Below are 26,106 nucleotides of genomic sequence, written 5' to 3' on the forward strand. Positions count from 1 at the left end.
CTATTAGTCCCTAATAAATTGAACAAATTGTACCCAGGGCCCTCAAGTTAAATGTTACTAGTGGATTAGAGCACCTATTGTGCCATCCAGTACATTCATAATGCAAAGCATTGCTTAAGGCCTACCAGTGTAGCCTGATCTTAGCAGTGTAAAAATTGCAATTTGACCTGTAAAGATAAACCCTTTTTACAGGTCAAAATCTACTTTTTAAATAATAAGTCATCCCTACACAGGCCTTGTCACCCATAACGTGCAAGGTATATGAAAGTAGGGCATGTAGAAAAATAAAGTTAACATGTCCCAACAGTGACTAGCACCCAAAAGCTATTTTTAGCGGTGACAGTCCTATGTAGAAAACAAGAGTAAAGATTTCAAATCCTACTATCTCTGTAATGGGACTAGATAGAAAAAGAAAAAAAAAAAATCAAACATCTATTTTTATTAGGAATTAAAAATCTGATTCAATTGTGAAGACGGAGTTCTAAGAAATATTAAGTAAAACATTTACAAAAATAAACCCTCTCATAGCAGAGAACAAAGCCTTGGGTGTAGGGAGGTGATGTGTCCTCTCAAGAGTGGCATGTGCGTTGGATCCAGGAACTTTATTAACATCAAATAGGCCTCCAATGTCATAAGAAAATGTAGGTTAACACCAGACCTACTCACTTCCTATGATCCCCAGCCAGGCAGGCACCAAATTTCAGAAGAAAGTGAGCTTTGCCCGGAATTTGTTTAGTGACCACAGAGTAGGGACAGCTCATTTTCAGGCCACACCTCTGGGGTGAGCACAGGAGATCTGCACAGGTGTTTGCAGTAGGTCACACACAAAATACTGCAAACGTGGGTAGGATTAACCCAGGGAGCTTTAACCCCATTTGTTAGAGAGTGACCAGGCTTGTGGAAGAAAAAAAGCACTGAAACTGTTGTCTGTAACCTGAGCAAAGCCTAGAAGATTGGACCTACTCTCTCTATTGTATCCACAATAAAGAGGTGGACTGCAAGGGTAATAAGTTTGGCCTCTTGTTCAAGCTACAGGGACAAAGCAAACTATAAGAGGCCTTGTTCTGCCACTGCCAAGCTGATCAGTTCTACTGTACCGGTCTTGGATCCTGCTGTTGGTGCGAGTCTTGACCCCCCAAATGCTGTCACCAAGGTCCTGGACCCTTGGCTAGTGCCAATGTGTACTCCTCCCATCATGTCCAGCAACATGGGACTCAGAAGCGTTTTAGCTCTAAGACCTCTGCAGGACCTGGACCAACCTGCCAAGCCCTTCAAAGGTGAGTACCGGTGGGCCAAAGATTCAGCTAGCTCCCACTCAGAGTTTTTCTGCAGCAGTAAATCTGATTCAGCAGGACCTCATGGAGGAGGTATCCAGTCTTGGAGCCCTCTTCGGCCACAGTCTGCTGCCTTGCACCGCTGGGCATTCTTGACTCCCACTTCAGAGACTGAGTCAGAAGCTAAAAATTCAGACCCTGGTCAAACCTAGTTTCAATATCCAACCCCGATTCCATCACTGTTGGCTTTAACTTGTGACTAGGTACTGGTCGAGTGAAACCAGAAGACCGCAGTTGGTGCTTTCCTGCGCTATTTTCATATTTCACATTTTAAAAATTCATTCCTCCGGTTTCCCTTATAAGAATTGATGTCACTTAACTTATTAAGATATTGTGGACTCTTTAAGGGGTTTGGGATTTTTCTTGTGCTGTGTTCTGACTTTATTACTGGTTTGGTACTACATAAATACGCATTGCTTCAAAGTTAAGTCTGCCTGATCTGTGTCCTAGCTACCAAGGGGTTGCGCTCAGGTTAATTTAGTGACTTAAGTGGTTCACCATGAGAAGGATTACTTCAGGTGGGTTCTTGACACACTCAACTAATACCTTCATTTCTTACAGTATAATGTTTAGCTGGGAAGATCCTGCTTGGTGTATCCGATCCGTCCTCGGCCTGAAATCATGCTAGGTCCCGGTCACACACATACTGTAATTTCTTTTGGGGTTTTACTTTTTCTCTTGAATCTGTAAAGAATCATATCTTGGATTGTACTTAATGTATTTTTTTTTGCGAGTCATTGATATATTTTTTTTCTATTTTATAAGCTGGAGTGGGAATTTTAATTGTTTAGTTTTTTGACTTAACTGTTTAGTTACTTTAATTGCTTTACAATCTTCTGCGAATTAAGCCTGTGTACACTGTGCCATAGTTACCAGGGACTGAGCTAAAGCTTACATTACTGTATCCTCTGACTGGACCCAACATGTTAATGACTTTATGACGTGTGGTGGACTACCATTCACCCCAATTAATAAATCATTTTCTTACATCCGCTAACTGACATGTAGAGTGATAGACATGTTGTAGCTGCCACTAGGGTTGCTGGAGCCTATGCCTTAAACTCCGAACTCATCGCAGAATAAAACAATTTAAATGGAGGACACATCTTTTGGCATTGTGGGATTATGGTCAAGATCATAGGAGTCATATAGCTCCACCGATGACAACACCCTCTCAATAAAGATTTGAACGTTTTAGACACTTCCAGGCCCAACCACTAGATGGTGAATAATGCACAGCATGAGAATCTAGAGGAGGATTTGAGTTCAAAGCAAAGGTACCACTAGAGCAGCAGCAGAATATCTAACTTAAACAACCAAATACCTGGCTTTGCCAATGCTTGTTTTATGAAATACTTGCCACCACAGACCTTGGTGCGTTGTATAATCATAGGCGATAGGTGTCATTATCAACTAGCCTAATTATACTCTATTTAGCAAATCTGAAATACCAAAGACCTCCTTACATAATATAAATCTGTTGGTTTCAAATTACATATAGATCTCAGTAGGATTCACATTATTCCCCTGTGCTATATTACACATAAGGCAAACGGTTAATTGTTTGGTAATGGGCATTAGAAGTCCACACTTGAGCTGTGCTTCCCTTGCAATTCACTCAACCTACCCACCCACCTCAAGTGTATTTTACATATTAAAAAATCATAACCAGTTCAAATAAAATAACACATTAAATAAACACCACACAAGGGCAATTCCGGACATTTTTTTTTTTTTTTTAATAGCAACTGTTCCACTTCTTTTTGATGACAAACCACAAGCGCGCTGTGGAGGCCTTATAATAAACTGCAATTGTTAGTAGATATCAACAAACTGAGGGTAGGGACTGTAGCAATTCGCACCTGGCAATATAATATCTGAGCGATATATGACAGTGCAAAGAACCAAGGAGCACTTCCCTCTATACTCCTCAAATAAGGAAACAAATCCTATACAGACATCAAAGGGTTCAGCACTATATAATGTATCATCAAAGCAGTTTCAAAGCAGTGAAAACACGAAAGGACTTCCAGATTCCAGTTGTTTTCTTTTGTTCAAAGTTGTTCTTTATTAAATTTTCCATTAAAATTCAAAGGACCACAGCCGACGCGTTTCGTCTCACATAGAGACTTCTTCAGGGCTCATTAAAGTCACAATACGCTTTCAAAGCCGATAATTGTTTTAGCAGACTGTCATAGGTCCAATGTTCAAAAGAGTTTTATACAGAACTCGTTTCCATTATTGCGGCTTGGTAACCGGTGGCGTGTACGTGCGTCTGTTTCTCTGTTGGAAAAAAAGTAAGTGTATTGTGACATTAACGAGCCATGAAGATGTCTCTATGCAAGACGAAATGCGTCAGCTATGGTCCTTTCAATTTTATTGGAAAATTTAATAAAGAACAACTTTGAACAAAAGAACAACTTTGAACAAAAGAAAACAACTGGAATATGGAAGTCCTTTTGTGTGCTCACTGCTTCAAAACTGCTTTGATGATACATTATATAGTGCTGAACCCTTTGCTTTGATGCATTTGTTAGTAGGTATAAGTCGAGCAGTTGCTTCCGTCATAAAGGTGAAACAGGGAACCTGATGCATTTTGGGACAATGTTTGCATTACCCCGTTTTCCTAATCTGTGCTTGGTGGGGTCACCCCCTGCCCCAATTAATCCACTTTATTGAGGCACAGAAGTCCACGTTACCATCCTTCTTTGTAGTGGTCAAAATGCAAAATGAGGAAGGCAATGGCCTTGGTGCGTCTCGAAAGAGGAAAAATACCTGATCACGTAAACAAAAAAATATCAAATGACGAGAGGTTGGGTTTCTGGTCTTATTGTTGATTTTAGGTGTTGTGCAACATACCACATCTTGCAGAACATCGCTTTGGCACTTCTACTGTTTAGCCATTTACACTAAGAGCACCCATGGTGTATCAAGACCAATAACAAAGATACCTTGTTTTTATAAAGCATTTCATAGGGCAGCTCATGGAAGTACTTTAAATAACAGGTATTATTACTACTTAGTTTAACGACACATGGTGAGGGAGAAGTTGTGAAAGGGGTAAATGCATGGAACAGCAGTCCCCCTGGGAGGCAGCGGGTTTATGATGGTGGCTGGGAGGCAGAGCGGGTAAGTGAGGTAGGAGGCATTCTCGCTCTTCTCCACTGACGCTCTAATATTACCTTTTCATCACTTCTGTTTCTACATTACGGCGTTTACTGGGTCGAGAATATACCTGAAGCATTAAAGCACACTTTATGAACGGATTCATGTAACATTTGCCATGAATGTATACAGATTTGCAGTACTGCACCGTGCAATGTGGGCACGGGAAACCACCACCACTTTGGGCCGACACTTTTGGTTTCAGGGCTGATAGTTAATTTGTGAAGAATGAATGCATTTGCTCTCCTATACTAAGCAGGCTCAAAGCCTTCACAATACGTGCATGAACAAATGAGGCATGCCTGTGTTTGGAAGGCGGGGGAGGGAAATGGATTTGAGCCGATCGCCCTATGCGCTTACTAAACCCTCCTCACACATCCAGAACTCACTATAAGTGAAAAAGGCATTTGTCTACAAACCTCAACTAAATCCCAATAAGTCCCCCAAAGAAAACAAACATCATCAACCCCAAATTAAAACCCAACTTCTGTTCACTGAAAGGATAAACATTGTTTTTTCAGTATTCATGAATACCGACGCAAACACAAAATCTAAATTTACAAGTATTGGTGTTGGGTCATATTTGCTTAATAGGCTTCTTTTTTCACTTTTATATTTTCTTCAATTTCATATTTAAAAATACATATAAAATGCTGGCATTTTAAGTAAGAAAATACAAGAGACTACTTTCTTGTCTATTCAGAAATAAACACAATCGATACGTTTTGCTTAATAAGCTGTTAAGCAAAAATGGGATGGATCAGTTTCAAAGACCTGAGAGTAAAGGTTCATACAGGCTAAGGCATGAAATTGGCAAGGCACACCCTTAAGGCATCGTTACCTGGAATAATTCCATTAAGTTTATGGAAAATATGGAATGTTTTAGTGGAACAGAAGCGTTCATGATTATAAAGGCTATTTACATTGTTCTACCTCCTTTGAAGCTACATTTTCTTTCGAATTTGCAGTAGCGTCTACCCAATCAGTGCTAGTAACTTCAGAGATATTCAAACTAACCTTACATAAAATTGGTGCAAGTATGTTCCAGAACTCAAGCCAAAGTAGAAGTTTCCAAATTGGAGCAATCCCAATACACTAACAAAATGCTAATATGCATTTTTTCACTAATCTGGCACCATCATCACCTACAAAGCGCCAGCACCAGCCTCATAATAAATCAAATAAATGTAATGCGATTCTTCAGCAACCATATTTTCGTTCAGGTAACGAAGATACTCTGAATCAGATCAAGGCATAACAAATGTCTCAATTCAACGTTCCCATTAAATAAAAGCTTGGATGTCACAGAGTATGACAAAATTGGTAAAAAAAACTTCATTGATTCAGTAAACATTACACATGATTCAACCGGAGTCGTTACAAAGTGGCCCATAAGTGTGTACAATAAAGCCGTTCTAGTACTGCTGTTAGGTGTCAATAAATAAGGCAGTTGTTAGAGCGCACAGTTCTATGCTAGATTCATCGTTGCATCTGCAGGAAGGCACACTTCAGGACTTCTGAACTTTGATACAAATCTACAATGTTAAATAAGGACAATATTTTGGTACAATTCCCAGTGACTTTCAGCGCAGTCTTCACGACAAACACGTCGCAAAACACTTCTTTGCTGCATCTCTATAAAGAAGAGACAAATACAATTGCTCGATTAATGTATGTTGCGGATGTTTATCTGGACATGAAAAAACTTTGCACAAACTTTGAATAAAATGGAAAGCAAAGTTTTTGAGTGACAATATATTGCCAGACACCAGATATTGGCTGCTTCTCACATCTCCAAGACAATCCCACTTCTATATTTTACGTATATGATCTCACTCAACAAACTATCTAAGGATGTTACATCACAGGTAAACCTATCTCAGGATGTTACATGGCAGATAAGCTAAGGAATAACATCTTCTGACACGAAACTGATGACAACAAAATAATGGAATTAAAGCGGCTTACCTTGCAAACGGTATGAAGGAAAGGCTGTACCTGAAAGCAAAAGAAGTCAACAGATGGGAGTTAAATTGAGAAGGCATTTTTGGGTCATGACTCTGTAAAAGCAACCAATGGGCAGCAAATGCAACTCTAACATTTAGCTGTTTACAGTGCTGCTGTTTGTATAAATTCAAGGAGAATATTCCCCAGCCTGTCCCTAGTTGACTAATTCTCGGGAAGAGGACTGGACGAATGATTTGGGAACGCTACATAACTGGATATTTTTAACCACATTTAGAAGATGTGTGAATCACTTGACTGAACACGCTGCCACAATTTAAATCTAAATCTAGCAGAACAATATATTTTCTTTGAAGCCAATCTAATTATCATCAATCAACAGAAACTTCTCGATGTCACCCAGCAGCAGCATAGGGTTCGCTAAGCAAAATATTACAAACCTTGAATTCCTTGAGCCTGAACGCCACTTCAATTAAATTAGTCCAGTAATACAATCCTTCTCGGTCATAATGCAGACAAATCAATGGCTAAAGCAGTGTATAATGTGTGCTGCACACTAATAGCTCTTGACATGAGCAGAAAATTGATTTCTATTGGACTCAGATTAGCAAATTTCATGGGAATCTCAAAGTGCTTAATCTAGGAAGGCACCTTTCATTAAGGCGAGCACGCAAACACAAACATTCTTATGAACATCTTTCACACAAATTCATTAAATATTTTATTTAAGTATGTTTACATACCATGTCATGGCAAGAAATTGACAGAGGCAGAATATTAATGCAAGTCCTTTGTTTTTCCACTAGGAAAAAAAGAGGAGAAATACGTTTTAGTTAAAGGTTTAAAAAAACACAGAACAGATCTTGCACATGTATTCGGATTTCCTTCATATTCTCCAGCCAGCTGAGACACAGTAGTAAGTGGACATGAAATCTGAAAAAGCTTGCATAGGTTAAGCAGCATTTCTACTCTCGTTTCTTATTTTATCCAGTTAAGTATAGCGATACTGGAGGGCTATGAACTTTACCCTGTCACCATATGTACAAATGGAGGACCAACAGACAGAATCTAGCAGCTGCAAAAAAATACACATATAGATAAATGTATGTAATATTCATATAGAAACCCACTCAAATTGTTAAAGATATGTTTAAGTTTTGCAATAGGAAGAGATGTTATAGTTAGGATCCAAAAGAAATAAAATGTAAACCCCAATGAGATTCGGGGAAGGTGTGCGTGTTAGGAACACATCCATAGCTTCTCTGATGCACTGCTCAAGCCTTCACAAACTCGCTAAAATTATAGATGACATTCCCATATCACATCAACATTGGGGTCTTCAATAAGATTGCTGAATGAGTTAACATCCCCAAACTCCCGCAACCACTAGGCTCGGTCTTTTGAACACACCCTCAATTTTTGTCCAAGCTAGAAGCTATACTTTTGATATGTAGTGTGAAAAAGTGTTACAGCTGGCCCTATTTGAGGCACAGTCTCATACTCCTACCCCAACGTTTATTGAGCATGGCCTTAGGCCAAGTCCAGCACTCACCACTCCATACTTCCAACATCCTGCAGATTTAGCCTTCAATCACATTCGCGTATTTAAAGGCATATGGTATGGCCTTTAGTCAAGCAGTTCTAATAAGACCACTGGGCAAGTTCATTAGGCGCAAGCTGTCCACGAGCCCTATGCTCAACACCCATTTGTCAAAATAAATCAAAGTACTCATTCCGGCTATTTTCACTGTATAAAGTGTTCCAGCAACTATACATGATATATGGAGGCATGAGAAATGCACAGGAGAGGATTTATACTTTTACTTCTCAGGATAAACGGTGAATTTCAGTGGTTTTTAGATTATGGTTCATTCCCATACTGTCCATGGAACTGAAACTTCTTTTTTGCTTGAGTTACAAATGTTTTCGCACAGAGAAAAGAACCACAGCTTCACTTCAACAGCTTTTACCTCTTAATGATACACTTTAGCCCCTGGCAAAATGTAGATCCCCCGTGCATTCAGTGTCTCTACACTTACTGCCCATTTGTGCATGGATGGCTTCCTATATATATATTCTTTTTTTAAATAAATAAATTATTGTGAATTCTATGCTTCTCTATTAAGGTTGTTGAATCTAAGACCGTGCTCTTCGTAGTTTCTGGGATCCGGAGGGTTGATGAGAATATGAGGGATGTATTTGTCCCCATTTAGACCTGCAGCTGCAAAATGTGGATTTAAATTTGAGTGCATGATCTGCTCTTTTGTGATCATTTCTCATCCTGTTTGGAATGAGGCATCCTCACTCAGCCACTCCATTTTTTCCTACAATGGAGGCTCTTAAACAGCAAAATCCCCCTCGAAACTCACCAGATTGCTAATTTTCTAGTATGCATTTGCGGTCTGCCTATGCTAAAAATCAATCTAAGGGCTTAAATGCTCCCTCCGCTATTCATCTTTAAATTTCTAATTCTTTGTGTTTCCTAATCTATCATTTTTTTGCTGATTAATAATCTAAATATGAGTATTTTCTGCTTTGAATCTTTCAAGACACTTATTGTAATGCAAGTATTTTGAAAACTACAATGAATTTACAAAATTGTCATTGCAATTATAGAAAGATTGTTGTCACTCATATGGTGCTGAAGCACTCTTAACTCACTTTCAAAGCATGAATGTATAAATTAGTGGATTTTGGTTAGTGAAAGTAGTATACAGGAATTTATTGCAATCCTGAACACTCACTATCAAGGTAGTCTGTCCAACATTTCCCTGGTCATGAACCAGGTGACAAACAACTTAGATCATCGGTTCCACTCAGCCCCATGATAAGTGCTGCTACAGACTCCGGGGCACACTTTAAGTGTAGTCATGCTTCCAACACCTCATAACTACGTCACTGGTCATTCAGTACAAATGAACAAACTATTGGCCTGCATGAAAATGGTTATGTTACTTTACACCATGATGCAGTACAGGTATCAAAAGGAAGAAATCAAAAGTCAGATTCCCTTGAGCGCAGGATGCGAAATAACCTCAGAAACCTGGGTTTTTATAGTTGTAGCCAGATACATATCACTGGACTCTAGGCTACGAGTCATAGACCTGAAGCTGCTTTTGGTTGCAATGCACACTTGCCAGAATTATACAATTACACAAGATATGTTAATATGCTGTAAATGCATCTTTGCTCCTCTAGACTTCCTAGATTTTTATATACCACTATACTCCTTCAGGAGTGATGTGGATGAGATTCTGCTAATGGCCTTTCTAAACCACGAAGATGCCCACCTAGCTCATTTCTAGTTCAGTTATTTAATACCACCCATCTGGCACAGTTACATTTCTGCAACTAGCCACACTGAATCCCCACAAGTGTAGCTTCTTTGACAGACGGTTTCAGGGATACTTGGGAAGCAGAATAGTATGATAAACTATACCAACACAGAGGATGACAACTCTAAGATACGAGCCAGGCCTCAAGATATCCAAGAACTTCATATGCCAATGATCTGTATGGATAAGAGAATAACTGCAGCGGTCAAAAATCTAGAGGTGACCCGTATACATCCAATTACTTGACTGACCTATAAATGACCTATAAGGTTTCCCCAGAGTGATACTGCAATTGTGCTACAGTCTGACATCTAAACATTAAGATGTTTCTTTGGTTACATGTCATGCTGAAGAAAGGATACAGTACTGCATTAGTTAATGTTGCAGATTTGTGTCATTTACAAAAGAAATACGTATTGAAAAATTGTTTTAAAAAAAAAAACCCAGACATGAGCAGATAGATAATTGCTATTCTATATGTTTGGCTTGGTGTACGGGCAGTAATGAGTATTTATTAAAGAGAAACACTGCTTACCCAGAAAGCAGCACACAAGGTTAATCCAAGACACAACTAGAAAAGGGAAAAACAATACAAGAATAGATTAACGCACAAAGCAGTACGGGTGAAATCATCTTCTGTCAATTTAATACATGCATAAATCTACCAGTAATAATACGTTCACTTACAAGGGATCCTCTTGTCATAAAACAACCTTATTTACATGAATAAGAATTAGTTACCACATCTCTTGAATCCTTTCACAGTCCAGAGATAAACTAGACTGTAAATCATCCATGTGGCTTGATTACAAAAATTAGTTTTGGTCGCATTGGAATACTGAAAGTTAAGAACAGTAATAGGTTTTGCAACCAAGTAATGTTACCCATCATGCTCACAGTCATGATGTCAGACAAGTGCTAATTTCAGTGATAGTACTGGTAAGACAACACATCGAACGTGCACACTGCTCACGCTATGATGTCAAATGCAATATGACTGAACATTTTATTTTTTTAGATGTGTTAACAGAGGGTTAAACAAAACGTGTTTCATGGCTACAAATGTTCTGATTTTTAAGTCTAGCCAAGCAACAGCTCTAGTGGTCTAAAACTGAAAGTCCTATTGTGTAAAATACCAATACATAGATTTGTGCAGCCCATTGCTGATCATTGGTTGGTATCCTTGTCAATCTTTCTTAGCTTATTTCTTCCTTTTCTTGTTTTTTGCCCCTCCCCTGGAGCATAGGTGTGCACAGTAATACAGACTGGATCTCTCCAGTTCTTACAATAAGGCCCGACTTTTTTCGTTTCCGTTCAGTATTTAATAGGAGTGCACATACTTTTTCCTCGCTCTCCCTTCTGTGCTTGTTTTGTGGTACATATCATTGCTTTTTGTTCACCTGCCAGTTTTCTATTGCTTTTTGCATCTCACCAGTTCTTCTGTTGCTCTTCCACCCCTTCCTTTTGCCTGTTATTTATCATACGCTCACTTCTCTCCGGTGCTCCCCCACCCCACCCTAGTTTTTACTTTTTATTTTTTTATGGGGTCCAAGAGATGCAAGCTGCTACTGAGGCAGTCACTCTGTTATTTTTATTCTCCTGTACTCTACTTTTCATAATTTAGAGTTTGAAAATAGCCATCTCTTTAAATTAACCTGTATAAGCGCCTTAAGTTTTATTTTGTTTCTTAGTTTTGGTTTATGTCACTATGTTTGCGCATACCCCGACGGCCATCTTAAAAGGCCCATGTGTACCCTGATGTTTTTCTCTTAAAGACAAAACATTCAAAGATGATTGCAGGTGCGTATGCATGCGGGACACAGTTGACCATTCTGAATTTTTATTTTCATATTTTTCACTGTGCTTTACAAACAAGCATTAGCAAACAAACAGCTGAGCCCTAATGTTCGAGTTGAGATCTATTTGACTAGCCAAGCATGTTTTTTTTAAGTATGTTGCAATTGAAAAAAAATACTAGATCACACTCAAACTTGGTGAATTTATTTAAAGAAAGAATTAGGGGCCTCAAAATGTGTATTTAAAGAAAAAAGAAAAGAAACAAAATGGTAAATGGAGGTAGATTTATTTGTGAAAGCAGGTATTCTGTAGAATACTACTGGCATTAACTTCTCGTAAAGAGAACTACACTGAGAAATGATGTCAACAGGACTAATATTTATTTTCTGCCCAGCTGTAGTGAGCTTCATTTTTTAATATAACAATTTTCCAACATTGATGACAAACACAAAAAAACCACTAACACTAAACTAAGAAAAAATTCAAGCAAATGAGATTCTAGCGCTTAATGTATCATTAACTCTACAATATCTGGTTCCACCAATATAAATAGGAGCTGTGTGATATCAAATTGGACTCGTCTGTACCCTCGTCATCTAACGACTCAGACCTTGATGATAACTCAATACAACAGGATATCATAATCTGCAGGTACACTCTCTTATACACAATACATATAATACTATACATCATTGTGCAAAATGTCATGACAGCAAATGTTTAGAGGCAGAAGTAGCCTCTTATAAGAGAATAAGTTGAAATACTGCTTGCAATAACTTATTAAAAAGCCATAGACATGCACAGCACCACGAAAACACATGACCTGGTCTTTGCACACCGATTTATTGTGAGATATGAATTCTGTCACAGCGGATAATGTTATTTCGTATAAGGAAAGGTATAGAGAATAACAATCGCTGCAGCTATAATGACACAACGACAAGGCCTGACTTTATTCCAAGAATGAGCGTGTGTGTAAGTAAAAAGGTGTATAATAAAGCATTTTTATTGTATGCAAGTATTACTTAATGAGTAAATCAACATTCATTTGATGTAGGGAATACAAAATGAACAAGTACAAAAGTAACAAATATTGGTATGGCCAACATGTCTGGCCTTTCATTATTAGGTCTACTATTATCTACAGTTACTATTTATAGTAAACACATGTCTCTCGTACACGTGCCCAGATCGCTCTATCTCTGACTCACACAACACGGACACATGATTGAGTGTTGGTGCTAGTTGTAGTGGTGGCAGTTATTATCAGTATTGGTATTATTGGTGATGGTGTTGACAGTAGTAGCCATTGGGACTATGGCACTGATGGTGGGATACTGATAGTGATAGTGTTAATGGAGGTAGCAGTAGTGGTGGTGTTAGGGGTGGCAATGGTCATGGAGGCAGTGGCAATGATGGTGATGGAAACGTGGGGTGGTAATGGGGTAAATAGAGCTGAGAAATGTGTTAGTGCTGATGGAAATGGTTTGGCACTTGTATAACCTTTTAATAAACATTAAAATGCATGGTGGCTACTTGATGGTCAGTATTGAACAGAAATGAGCTGCATGTAGTGCGAGTGGGTCAGATTTACCACTGCTGACTAGTGCTAAAGTACTCTTTCCCTAAAACATGGTAACATTTGGCTTATCCACAACTGGCATATTTAATTTACTTTTAAGTCTAATTGGTCGCACACTGCTCCACCTACCAAGCGTGTTACCCCAATGAAAAATGGTCCCTGAGGTCAGCGTCGGCGAGTACGCCTATGCCCGTGTAATGCATGCAAGTATGAGTAGCGTTAGCCATCCCTGGACACGTGTTTCGAGGTAGTTGCCTCATCAGCAGGGAGTAGGAAAGTGTGTAGGGTTGCTGTGTAAGCTGCTAAAATCGTTATCAGGTCAAGTACCTCTCGTAGCGCGCAGGTGCGTAACCATAAGCCCGTCGGCTCCACCGGCTCAAGGGAGCCTGAAATAAAGTTAAGTCTAATTGGTCGCACACTGCTCCACCTACCAAGCATGTTACCCCAATGAAAAATGGTCCCTGAGGTCAGCGTCGGCGAGTACGCCTATGCCCGTGTAATGCATGCAAGTATGAGTAGCGTTAGCCATCCCTGGACACGTGTTTCGAGGTAGTTGCCTCTCATCAGCAAGGAGTAGGACGTGTCCAGGGATGGCTAACGCGACACTTATTTTCATTTTAACCTTTTGGCATAGGCGTACCCGCCGACGCTACTTCATGGACCACAATTCTTTGGGGTAACACGCTGGTAGGACTAGCAGAGTGCGGCCAATCGGATTTTTGTTTACATTCAGGCTCCCTTGAGCCGGTGGGGCTGACGAGCCCATGGCTACGCACCTGCGCGCCTTGAGTGGTACTTTAGCTGAAAATATTTTTTGGCAGCCTACGCAGCAACCCTACACACATACCTACTCCCTGCTGACGAGAGGCAACTACCTCGAAACACGTGTCCAGGGATGGCTAACGCGACACTTATTTTCATTTTAAACTTTTGGCATAGGCGTACCCGCCGACGCTACTTCATGGACCACAATTCTTTGGGGTAACACGCTGGTAGGACTAGCAGAGTGCGGCCAATCGGATTTTTTTTTTAGATATATATTTAATTTACTTACATGTCCCTAGTAAAGTGCACTACATTTAACCAGAGCCTGTAAATTAAAGACTACTACTGGGCATACAGCACTGATAGGAGACATGTTTAAAGGGCTACTGAAGTTGGTGATACTGCCTCCTATTGCAGAGCCTGAGCGTGCAGTTTAAACTGACATTTCACTAGCAGAACATATAAAACTTGTGAGGTCTATACCTCCCATAGGTTAACATTTGGATTACCTTTTTTTAAAAAAAATTTAAATCCCAATTGGGAAAAGATAGATATTTCAAGTTTGGTGTCTCTAGACTCAATTTAAAATTACAACTTAGGGTAAAATTGGATTTTAAGTTACTAGTCTGAAAACGCCACTTTTGGAAAGTTGGCCCTTTTTTACTTTAACCATTCTGTGCCTCTGCCTGTCTCTGAATACACCTCTGGTGTGGGTGAGACAACCACACACATAGAGAGATTAGGGGTGCCTAATGAGCTGTCCACATCCTGATGGACCATTAACATCCTGATCAGCCATCTTGGGCAGGTTAGGAGGGAGGAGCGGAAATTTGAACCCGACTTGGCTGTGCCTGTCCCCACACAAAGAGCTGCATACCCCCCTGTGGTGAGTATGGAGCCAGGGCAGGAAGGAATGTTGTGCACTTCAATGGCCTCTCTTTGAAGTCTTCCAGAAGTAATTGACGCCAACGCATGTCCTCCTCTGCTCCTCGCATCGGGTCTTAGACGCAGACGCATCCCTCATCTAAGGTACTTTTTTAGTGGGACATGTTTGGTTCCCTGTATCCGACCCGTGCTCCATCGTGCCTGGCCAGAACTTTCAGATTTTGCCCCATCAACCATGAACAGACAGCCCCGGTTGGCGCTTTATGTTTTGAAGCACTTTATTTCAAGATATTCTTTAACAATTCATAACTCTGGTTACACTTATTGGTTTTTGTCATTTTGGTCTTGTTTTGTTCATTACAGTAAGCTCTATTTTTCTATCCAGGAGTGGATTATTTTTGCGTGGCGTTTTCACTCTTTTACTGTATTAAGTGTTGCGCAAATACTTGGCGCATTGCCTCATAAGTTAAGCCTGCATGCCAGAGTGAGCACAGGTTAATTTAATTTATTGTGTGTATCCAACTTACCCTCTCTAGTAGTATGGTCCCTATTTGGACAGGGTGCATACCTCTGCCAACTAGGGACCCAATTCCCAACAGCTTCCTTTTAAGAAAACAGAAATAAAACTGCCAAGACAGCTAAAGGCCAAGAAGGCTCGACCTATTACCACATGCTACTTTTGGTATTCTGTTAGCTGACCCATCTTAACTTTAAGGCAAACTCCTCTGAAGCATACTTGGGAATTAAAATGTATTTTAAAAAATAAACACGAGGCCTGACAAACTGGTAAAGCCATCAGTAAACCAGACCTAAAAATATTTTTCTTTTTGAGTTACTTGTTCCAGTGAAATAATAGTGGTTTGATTAACTATGCATAAGGAAAGAGCATAATGCTTGACAGACATGGGCAGGCTAATGAGACCTTAAGTGTGGTTGCAGTGCCAACTACATTCTGTTATATGCTACCACTAATATTTATAACCTCTTAGTGAACATTTCCCATAACACATTTTACACTTTCATTACTGATGCCTCCATAGTCCATTAGAAACAATACAAGCTCAGTCGACACGTGATAAAGGCTGGCTGCTGTTTTTTCCTATAGGATAGAGGATAGTGAAGTCGGAACCAGACCAAATAAATCAAAACCCTATTAATTGTGACTAAATGTCAGTATTAGGGATGGCTTTTGAGTGAGGTGGACAAATCAGCAGAGCCCAGCCTATACCAACAAAAAACGCATCCATTTACAGAGACCTTCATACTGTTCACTGCTAGTGCTGAGTATACCTTCCTGCTTCAGGTATTGTTAAAAATAGCCGGGTTGAAATACTAGATATGAATAAAACCATTAAAATGCACTAGAGCAGTGGTTCTTAGCCTTTTAAACTTTCGTTGACCCCCACCTTATCATTCCTGGAACCTGGGGACCCCCCGTTTGTCATTACTAGAAGTTGGGTATCACAGCCTATGCATTTTCAATCATACCCGATGTTCTCAATGATTTGAACCACAAAACAAAAAGGATTAAATATTTTATTTAATTCACAAACAAATGGGGAAAAAAAAAAGAAATATTACTAGGAAGATCGGAGATTTTCTAAATTCAATTGAGGCTACTCACCATCCATACTATATTCTGGTTGATGTAGATGCACTGGTCCCATGAATCAATCTGAGGATACTAGCTTAATCTTTCTCTAATTTCAATTTACTTCACATTTACAGAACGTTTTAAAAGTTTCAATTACATATTTTGCTTCTTTTTTATATATACGGTAATAATTTCTTAATGTTATTTAATTTTCCAAGCAGTCACAGACCCCTGAATAGGCTTTGCAGATCCCCATGGGTCCCATGTACCACAGGTTGAGAACCATTGCACTAGAGGTACATGCACCAAGTACTGAAGACCCATCCACAGAATAATCAGACACCAAGCACCCAACAAACACATTCTTACAAAGTGCATACACCAAAGGCGCCCATTACACTTTTCACAAAGCAGAAATGGATACATATAACCAGCACTTTAAAAAGATTAAAGAAGGTACAATGCCTCCATATATCATCCGAAGCTCCTGGCAAGCATAAGATGAAAAGGTTGCCTTCAGTAAAGATATTTCTGTTGGAACAGGGTGTGTGTTGTTGCCCTCCCAAGTCCATATACTATTGAACTATTAGCAATGACTGATGCTTCACGATCTACGACTGAAACAGGCATTCTCGATTGACGAAAGACTAGTCATCTGTGAAATATTTTTTGAGCACTTTACCTTTCAGGACTCATTTTTCCTCGTGTCCTTTGATGTATGTTGCTGTTCCTGTAATCTCACTGAGAGCCGTAAGACAGTCTCTAGGAGGTTCATGTGGAGAGTGAAATAAATATTTGGCTGTCTCCACAACTATCATGGTCCTCGGGCACCATAGTAGTCCTTAACTTTTTGGCAGATTCCCTTTTAAGCTAGGTTGCAGAATGTGAAGCACTGGGAGTTAGAAACAAATAGTTCAGAGAAATGTTACATTTCTGGAAAGTATTCAGTGGGAATCCATGAAGATAAAAATTTGGCAGGCAATCATGGGTTAAAATATCTAATGAAATACTAATTTTGTGTGAGTTGAGGTTGAATCTATTCCTGTGCGTTGAAAACCATTACACTATTACACTAACTGACCCTTAGTAGCAATCTATGGTATCCTCTGAGTTGTTAAGAGCTTGTAAAGGTTCTAAAGATGTGGGGTTGCTTCCAAACAAGTTTGGAACTTAAACAATCACATATAGCCGCACTGCTTAAATAACACTATTGTGATACCCATTTGGTTGTCACAAAATTAATTCTTTACATGAAGTTTGTTCTGATGGTCAGAGCCAGTCTTAATAAATTGTTACAAGTTATTTGTAATACATGTACAAAATAAAAGAACGTGACAGTGATTCCAAAAAACACAAACTAGGTACACCTCTCTACACAACCCAGTAGTTTCCCTTTCCACATTACTTCCAGACTCCTGGCTCAGTGTCAGTTAAACTGCATTTCAGAGAGAGATCCTCAAAAGTCATAAAGTTCCTTACTTAAACATTCCCAACCTTGTTTGTCACCTCAGATTGAGGTATGTTTGCTTAAATAAAAAGCACCAAATTAAACAAGTGAAATGCAATACAAATCTTTCATTTAAAATAACTAGATACTTACTAGCATTACGATTGTAGCAATTAATCGAGTTGGTTCAAACATTCTTTTACACTGTTTCACAGGTCCCATAAGAAATACGGTGCTAAGAAATAAAGGTAAAATGTTAGATCAAGCATCAAATTATTCTTCCATGAATATGAAACAATTCTAAAGCACCAAGAGTTTGTATCCAAGTCATTAACAGGATTACATTTTCGCAATCCTCAAGGTAATCTTGGAAGGAACACCTGCAAAAATCATATGAACAGATTGCAGAGTCTCACTCTCAATTCTTTGTAATGCCATCATCTGTGCTATGCCCAACAAGAAGAGACAACATTACATTAGTTAATTTTAAAAAGTGCAAGTTGCAAAGATGGTCTTAAAGCGCAGTGGTGTATGGGCAGTAGCGGCTCATGTGTCAACATTTTAACCTCCTCCTGGGCTTTTTCAAAGACAGTTTTTCATTTCAGTTACATGTTTTACAACTGCACAGTAAAATAGGTTTCGGAAAAATACGTGACCGATGGATCAATTTTGCTAAGAGCAGCACGCCTGCTCTAACAGGATTGGATATAAATCGCCATAATGAAAAATTAACACCAAACTGCCAATAAGGATCTTATAATTATGGAAAAATGAGTGCAAGATCTAAACTTTAAAATAAAAAAACTTCAAGTCACATAAAAAGGAGTTACAGCTACCGCAAATGTGTATTATACATGGATCGTAGTACGTGCCATACTTAAAGGCATATGTCAGCTAGAACTTCAAGACCTTACAAGATATCCCGCTAGGTGCGCTCGCCTAGCTCTGAGGTACCATCAAGATTTGTCCTGAAGAAGGTGGAATCTATACCCTTTATCCACCAAAACGATTGTAGACTGAACTTCACCAGCTTTCTACCTACTATAAGGGCTGACTTAATAGACCCTTCCCCATTGGCTTCTAGATGGCGATTGTAAAATAATGGAGGGAAAAAGCATGTCTGGTAGAAGTGAGGGAATGAATGTGTATGATTGTGAGGAATGTGTGGTTTAGCCCAAATGGAGGTAGCTTATTGTTATGAGTACATTCAACTCATGAAATAATGCACATATATGATAGATTCCTAGTGTTCAAAGAATTGAAAATAAGGCATATGTGTATACAATGAAATGAACTGGTATTGTGTATTGTACTGCACTGTATAACAATCCACATATTATTGTACAGCACTGTATATATTGTATTCACTGATTTTGGACTAATGAAAGTAACATTTACAAAGAAATAGATAAAAATATAAAGAAAATGAAATTACATTAGCAATAAAATAACCATGAACAAGGAAGAAAAACAATTATTGTGTAGAGTTTTTACATTATGGCTAGATTTGGGAGGCCCCATAGTGAAAGAATACAGGTCAGGTGGGACAGCTCATCGCATATTTTACTGGTCTTTCCACCTTGTCCTAGACCTTATATAAAAGTGTTTTTTTAAGGGGCCCCTTTCTTTATAGCCCTTTCTTTATGCATTTATATCTGCACAGAAATATAGTATCATGTGCCTTCCAAATAGCTATGTTGTGACTAATCTGAATCAACAATGAAATAAACATTACCACTCTTCAATCCAAAATATCAAACAATATTAAACATACCAATGTAGATTAAGAGATATTCACAGCTGAACTGAATCATTCATTTTCTGATTAATAGTGTTAAAATAGCCAAAGATTTAAATTGTATGTTATGTTATGTTATGTTAACATGGGACTTATATAGCGCAACGGCTACTCCAAAGGAGTGTCCCGGCGCTTTGTACTCCAGACCTAAAGAGAGAACTGGAAAAACATAACAATAAAAGACAGGAGCCTAAAAGAGGAAGCGGACTAACCAGAGAATAGCCAAGTTTTCAAGTCCTTCCTGAAGGCAAGCAAGTTCGACGTAGTCCGCAAGGACACCGGTAGAGAATTCCATAGCTGGGGGGCAAGGAATCTAAAGGACCGGCCGCCAAGGCGAGCCCTTTTGATACGTGGTACCCGAGCCAGAGCTAATGTTTCCGACCTAAGGGATCGTGTAGGTCGGTAGAATTCCAGCCTCTTCTGGAGATATTTTGCGCCATTACCATGCAGGGCCTTATGGGCTAGGGTCATGGCCTTGAACGGTATCCTCTTCCGTACAGGAAGCCAATGGAGGGATAGAAGAAGATTAGAGGCACTAGTGCGACGATGCAAACCAAAGATCGCTCGAGCAGCAGCGTTCTGGGTCACCTGCAAACGCTGAAGGAGATATTCTGGCAGACCCAGATATAGCACATTTGCGTAGTCCAATCTGGATCCTATAAGTGCCTGGACAGTTATCCTCCGATGTTCCTCAGATAGAAGGGGAAGGAACTTACGCAACATTCTGAGGATCCTGAAACATGTTCCCGTCAGAGTAGAAACCTGGGATTTTAGCGAAAGCTCATTGTCAATTTTTACTCCCAGGTTCTTAGCCCACTTAGATGACTGACTTGGAGGGAACATGTCAGCAGGCCACCATCCATGCCAATCTGGTTCTGATGGGCATCCGAAGAATAGTATTTCGGATTTGTCCGAGTTGCACTTGAGGCTGCAAAGTTGGAACTAATTAAAAACAGCCCCAAGGCACTCACGGATCTTTTCTCCATCGAACTCTTCGCTCTTACGGCAGGTGAACAGAAGCTGGGTGTCGTCAGCATAAGAGACGATCCGGGCCCCATATGATACCGCCAATGTCGCCAGAGGGGTCATAAGGATGTTAAATAGAGTGGGGCTCAATACAGAGCCCTGAGGCACTCCGACTCCCAATGGCGGCATTTTGGCAGATCCAGGTGGGACCCAGACCGTCTGCCGGCGGTTGGCTAGAAAGGAGCGAAACCAGTTGAGCACCGTCCCCCCCAGACCGATGTCATGTAGTCTAGTGAGGAGATCCTCATGGGGGACGGTGTCAAACGCCGCCGACAGGTCTAGCATAACTAACATCACCCTGCCTCCGGTATCCAGCACCTCCTTCACGATCTCAGAAACTTCCAGGAGCACCGTCTCGGTGCTCAGGTTGGAGCGGAAGCCCGATTGGGATTCATGAAGTAACTCGTTTGACTCCAGGAAGTTAGAGAGCACGCTATGAACGTGTTTCTCCAGGATCTTGGTAAGTGCTGGGAGGAGCGAGATTGGCCTATAGTTGGAGGGCACTTCTGGATCAAGATTCGGCTTTTTGATAAGAGGGAGGACCATGGCCTGTTTCCAGGACTGGGGCAGAAATCCCTGACTCAGGGAAAGATTAAGAATGGGATTAGCCATGGGGTTAACGGTATCTGCCATTCTCGCTAGAAATTTAGCTGGACAGGGATCTAGCGGTGAGCCCGATTTGAGGTTCCTCATCAGAGCTAAGGATGCGGCAGCCGAAAGGGGCAGGAAGTGTAGCAGAGCTGGACCAGGAGACGACAAAGGAGTTGTCTCAGTCGGCAGAGTTGACGGGTCAACTATAGGTCTCGGAGGAAAGGAATCCTGAATTTGCCTGATTTTGGCGGTAAAAAAATTAGCAATGGTGTTGGCCCAGGTCTCCACCGGAGCGTCCTGCGCTGAGATTGACCGCGGGCTAGTAAATTCTCTTACAATTGAAAAAATCTCCTTACAGGAGTTTGCCGCATCTTCAATCCTTTTGGCAAAATAGCGTTTCTTGCCCTGAAGTATTAAATCATGATATGATTTCATCATGGTTTTATAAAGTTGTTTAGCCTCCGGTTCATACTGGGCTCTCCAAGCCCGCTCAGCGACTTTGCATTGCCTACGATGATAGGCCAATTCCTCCGTAAACCAAGGGGCCGAGACCCGTTGGGCGGCAGACCTGGGTGTCTGTAACGGGGCGAGCTCATTTAATCTAGCAAGAAGCCAGGATTGCAGGCTCTCCAGGTCTTTCTCCGGGTCACCCGTATGTGGCATGGGATGATTCACCTGAGCCTGCGCTAGCAGATCCGGAGTCACCCGATGGAGTGCCCTATAGCTGCTACCCTGCTGTCTCGTAGCACTGGCAGTAGAGGTCGTAATAGATGGTATTTCGAACTGAACAAGACAATGATCAGACCATAAAACTGGCAGAAGTGTTACAGCCATAATAGGTGAGGTGGAAAAAACCTGGTCAAGTGTATGGCCTTTATCATGAGTCGGGCCAAAGATATAGGGGGAAAGGCCCAGAGTAGATGTAATGTCCAGCAGCTTGATAGCATCCTGGTCATGGTGATCATCCATATGGAAGTTAAAATCACCCGCCAATATACAGCGCTCCGATCTTAGAACAAGGACCGACATAACCTGCTGGAGATCATCAAAAAAGGATCCCACCGGGCCCGGAGGTCTGTAAACAACAAGGCCCTTCAGCGCTTGCTGAGGCGATAAAGAGATGGTAAAGGCAAGAGAGTCAGCACCTACGATGGTATTTGTGCGCGTGACCATACACGGAAGAGATTTTTTCACCGCCAGGGCAACTCCTCCCCCCCTACCCTTGTCTCTATCTTGTCGATGGATGATATAATCAGAGGGAATGGCTACCGCGATGTCCGGGTGGGAGGATTCATTGAGCCATGTCTCAGTGAGCATCAGACAGGTAGGACTGGTCGTCGAAAGGAGATCATAAATCTCTTGAGTGTGTCGGTGCAACGACCTCGTATTAAGGAGTAGACAAAGATGTTTAATGCTACAATCCTTAGTAGAGCGGGGGGAAGGGAGATTGCGAATAGGATGCCATTTACAGCCAGGGCACTTATGTTTACCCCTATATCGGCCAGGAAAGACTAAGCGACAGGACGCGTCCCCGTCGCGCAAAGAGTAAAGGTCCTGAGCAGAGTAGACAAACATAATGGCCAGAATTACCTGCCACGCCGAACGCCTCCGGGACGCTGACGGGCGCAGACGGGCTAAACTCCGGCGGAAGTACGGCGAACCACTGCGCGTATCCGCTGCGCGGGGAATAACCCTTAAATAGAGGTCGAGCGTCCGAGTGACGTCAGGACCGTAATACGAATAGGCGCCGTCAGGTGTACCACTCACCCAAGATGGCCGCCAAAACGATCTCTGGGGACGAGGGCCCGCAAAATGCGGTGAGTCTCCGATTTATAGTGCGTGTGGGGGGCCTGCAATAAAACCAGGGGCTAAGAACATAAAAATAAACACAAATAGGCAAAAACAGGTAATTATTAAAAGTCAGAGCGCTAACACGCGCAAATGTCTATCTATCTGATGCACAAAACAGTGCAAGTAGCGCGCACTAGGTAGTTCACCAAATACTGTTAAAATAAGGTCTGTAGGAGACCGAACACCTGATTAATTCCCCTTAAGTAGAGGTCGAGGTCGAGCGTCCGAGTGACGTCAGGACCGTAATACAAATAGGCGCCGTCAGGTGTACCACTCACCCAAGATGGCCGCCAAAACGATCTCTGGGGACGAGGGCCCGCAAAATGCGGTGAGTCTCCGATTTATAGTGCGTGTGGGGGGCCTGCAATAAAACCAGGGGCTAAGAACATAAAAATAAACACAAATAGGCAAAACAGGTAATTATTAAAAGTCAGAGCGCTAACACGCGCAAATGTCTATCTATCTGATGCACAAAACAGTGCAAGTAGCGCGCACTAGGTAGTCCACCAAATACTGTTAAAATAAGGTCTGTAGGAATATTGCCCTTCAGACTGCGGCTGTCTGCTTGACTGGTTCAGAGTACAAAGATCACTATTATCTTCAACAATATTTACTTATTAATGTTACTAATGCTAAAATAGAAGCTCAAACAGCTACATAAAAAACTAATCTTAAGAGTAATTAGAATCAAATGTTTTGAAATCATACATTTTAAAAATCTAAAGTCTGTTAATAGCAGGACTACCGGACACGAGAACCTCCAAAGTATACATTTATACTTACATCAATACACATAAAACTGATGCAATCCATCATAGTTAAGGTCTTACAGTTTAATGGTTGGCAATATTGTAATAATGTGGGATTCATGATGATGTATTTAAGCTCAAGATTTCCACCTTTTTACACAGGAATTCCAGTAAAGGTTAACAGTGAGTGGTTATTATGATAGCCCTCTTTATAATGTAACGCCACAGGCCTTCTCTAACCAGCTCAACTATAAGGTATAACTGTCTTAATAACATTGCTGAGGCGCTGTGCAAATAGAGGACAACGTCCTCCAGAACAAAGACATGGATGATCCAGACTTCCTGATAATTCTTAACCTCTCCGCAACCTTCAACATTATTGAACATTTGACCCTCTTTCACACCCTGACTTCTCAACTGAGGTTTGCTGGTAATGTCTTTCACTGGTACACCTCTATTAATCTAGCCACCACCAACTGACTCAGATGGGCTCCTGGTCACTTCTGGAGTACTCTAAGCTCCATTCGGTCCCCAGTACCACAAAATCTTTCAAATTTACAAAGAGCTCCCAGCAACTCTACCTACCAAAAGCATATCAAAAGTCGCCATATGCTGATGATACACACCTGTACATGAAAGGCTCCTCTACTTTCAATATTCAGTTACTGCCACCCCCCAATAACTCGTACTTGTGCACCCAACATCTCCTCGTAGTCAACAGAAAACAGCTATTCCAAACCGGACTAAATGAAATACACATGGATGCCTCCAACCCACAACTATCTACCAAAGCTAAATCATTCAGTCACCCTCAACATCCTGTAAGGAACATATCACCATTAAGATAAAAATAGCATTGCTTTCACTCATGAAAAAAGTTAAACTTTCCTTTGCCATAGTAACTTCTCATCTGATGGAGGCAACATTCTGCTCCAGCACAGACTCTACTGTGTCAACTGAAAGGCATTCTCCATGCTGTGGCTTGTATGCTTGCACCAACTTCAACGATGCATTTATCAATAAAGTTACTGTAAATGCCACCCCACTCTACAGTCAGATCTTGTAAATATGCCCCCCCACGCACTGAGGGATCCTTCCATTGTGACAATCTGTGGATATGGGTTGAGAAAAGGCTGCAAGTTGTTGGTGTTCCACCAGTGCAGACAGCGATAGGTGTGGGGGCTGATCAACACCAGATCTTTCCAAAGAGCCTCTTTTTCAGACCACTGACGCATTAGGCATTCCTGCAGCAGATGCATGTGTGAAATCTCACCTGGGGTCTTATGGCGATGCAGGAGGCCATCATCCGTAGCAGGCACATGACTGTCCTTACTGTGACCTGTTAATCTGGCTGAAATAGAGGTAGCAACGTTTAGAAAGACTGGAGTTTTGCAGCACTGGGATATGCCTTGCTGACGACTGCATTGAGGATGGCTCCCAGATGAAGTTGAATTTAAAGGGGATGGAGATGGGACTTCACAGCACTGATGGTGAAGCCCAATTTGACGCAGTAGGTCCATTGTGCCCAGAGTGTGTGCATTGCACTGCAATTGTCCAAGTAGGGGGAATACATGGATGTCCTTTCCTCGTAGGTGCGCAGCCACTACTGCAAGGCATTTTGTAAAAACTTAGGGTGCGGTGGTGACTCTGAAGGGCAACACTTTGAACAGGTAATGGTGACCCCTTACCACAAACCAGAATTAGCCCCCAATGCCCCAGATGAATCGGAAAGAGGAAGTAGGCGTCTTTGAGGTAGGGTGCCGCCATGAAGTTGCCTTGGTGCAGCAGAGATATGACATCCTGAAGGGTGACCATGTGAAAGCGTTCTGAAAGGTCGGAGGTCGAGAATGGGCCTGAGGGACCTGCCCTTTTTGGGAATAAGGAAGTAAGAGGGGAAATACACCCCTGAGCCCTGTAGGTGTTGTGGCAGAGGCTCTAAGGCCCCCTTGAGGAGGGGAGCTTGGACCTCTTCCTGAACCAGACGTTGGTGTTCTGGGAAGAGGACATACCTGTGGGGTGCTATGTAGCGCAGTGTGGAGGTGAGCTGTAGGCAGTAACCGTGCTGGATGTCTTAAGCCAACTGGTTAGAGATTACGTATTGCCAAGCGGGAAGAACATAGGAGGGCATGAACCACTAGAGAATCTAGTGGGAGCTGGCTTCTAATATAGACAGTGTCTAAAGCGGAGTCTTTGTATTTTTTATCAAACCGTGAGTAATGATT

The 26,106-nt window shown here is 41.2% G+C and overlaps 1 protein-coding gene across 1 annotated transcript in view; it reads right to left on the reverse strand.

Annotated features, from left to right (window-relative positions):
• Positions 1-3,053: 3,053 nt before the first annotated feature.
• The window catches only part of SFT2D2 (SFT2 domain containing 2), an 88,987-nt gene continuing 65,934 nt past the window's right edge, over positions 3,054-26,106 (reverse strand). Inside the window, exons 4-8 of the mRNA XM_085623000.1 lie at positions 18,023-18,104; positions 10,335-10,370; positions 7,208-7,266; positions 6,468-6,497; positions 3,054-6,134 (exon numbers count right to left, since the gene is read on the reverse strand). Coding sequence (XP_085479126.1) covers positions 6,095-6,134; positions 6,468-6,497; positions 7,208-7,266; positions 10,335-10,370; positions 18,023-18,104 — 247 coding nt within the window. The 3' untranslated portion in view covers positions 3,054-6,094. The remainder of the gene's footprint in view (positions 6,135-6,467; positions 6,498-7,207; positions 7,267-10,334; positions 10,371-18,022; positions 18,105-26,106) is intronic.

This window comes from Triturus cristatus, chromosome 8 (genome assembly GCF_964204655.1).
Source record: "Triturus cristatus chromosome 8, aTriCri1.1, whole genome shotgun sequence".
Lineage (NCBI taxonomy): Eukaryota > Metazoa > Chordata > Amphibia > Caudata > Salamandridae > Triturus > Triturus cristatus.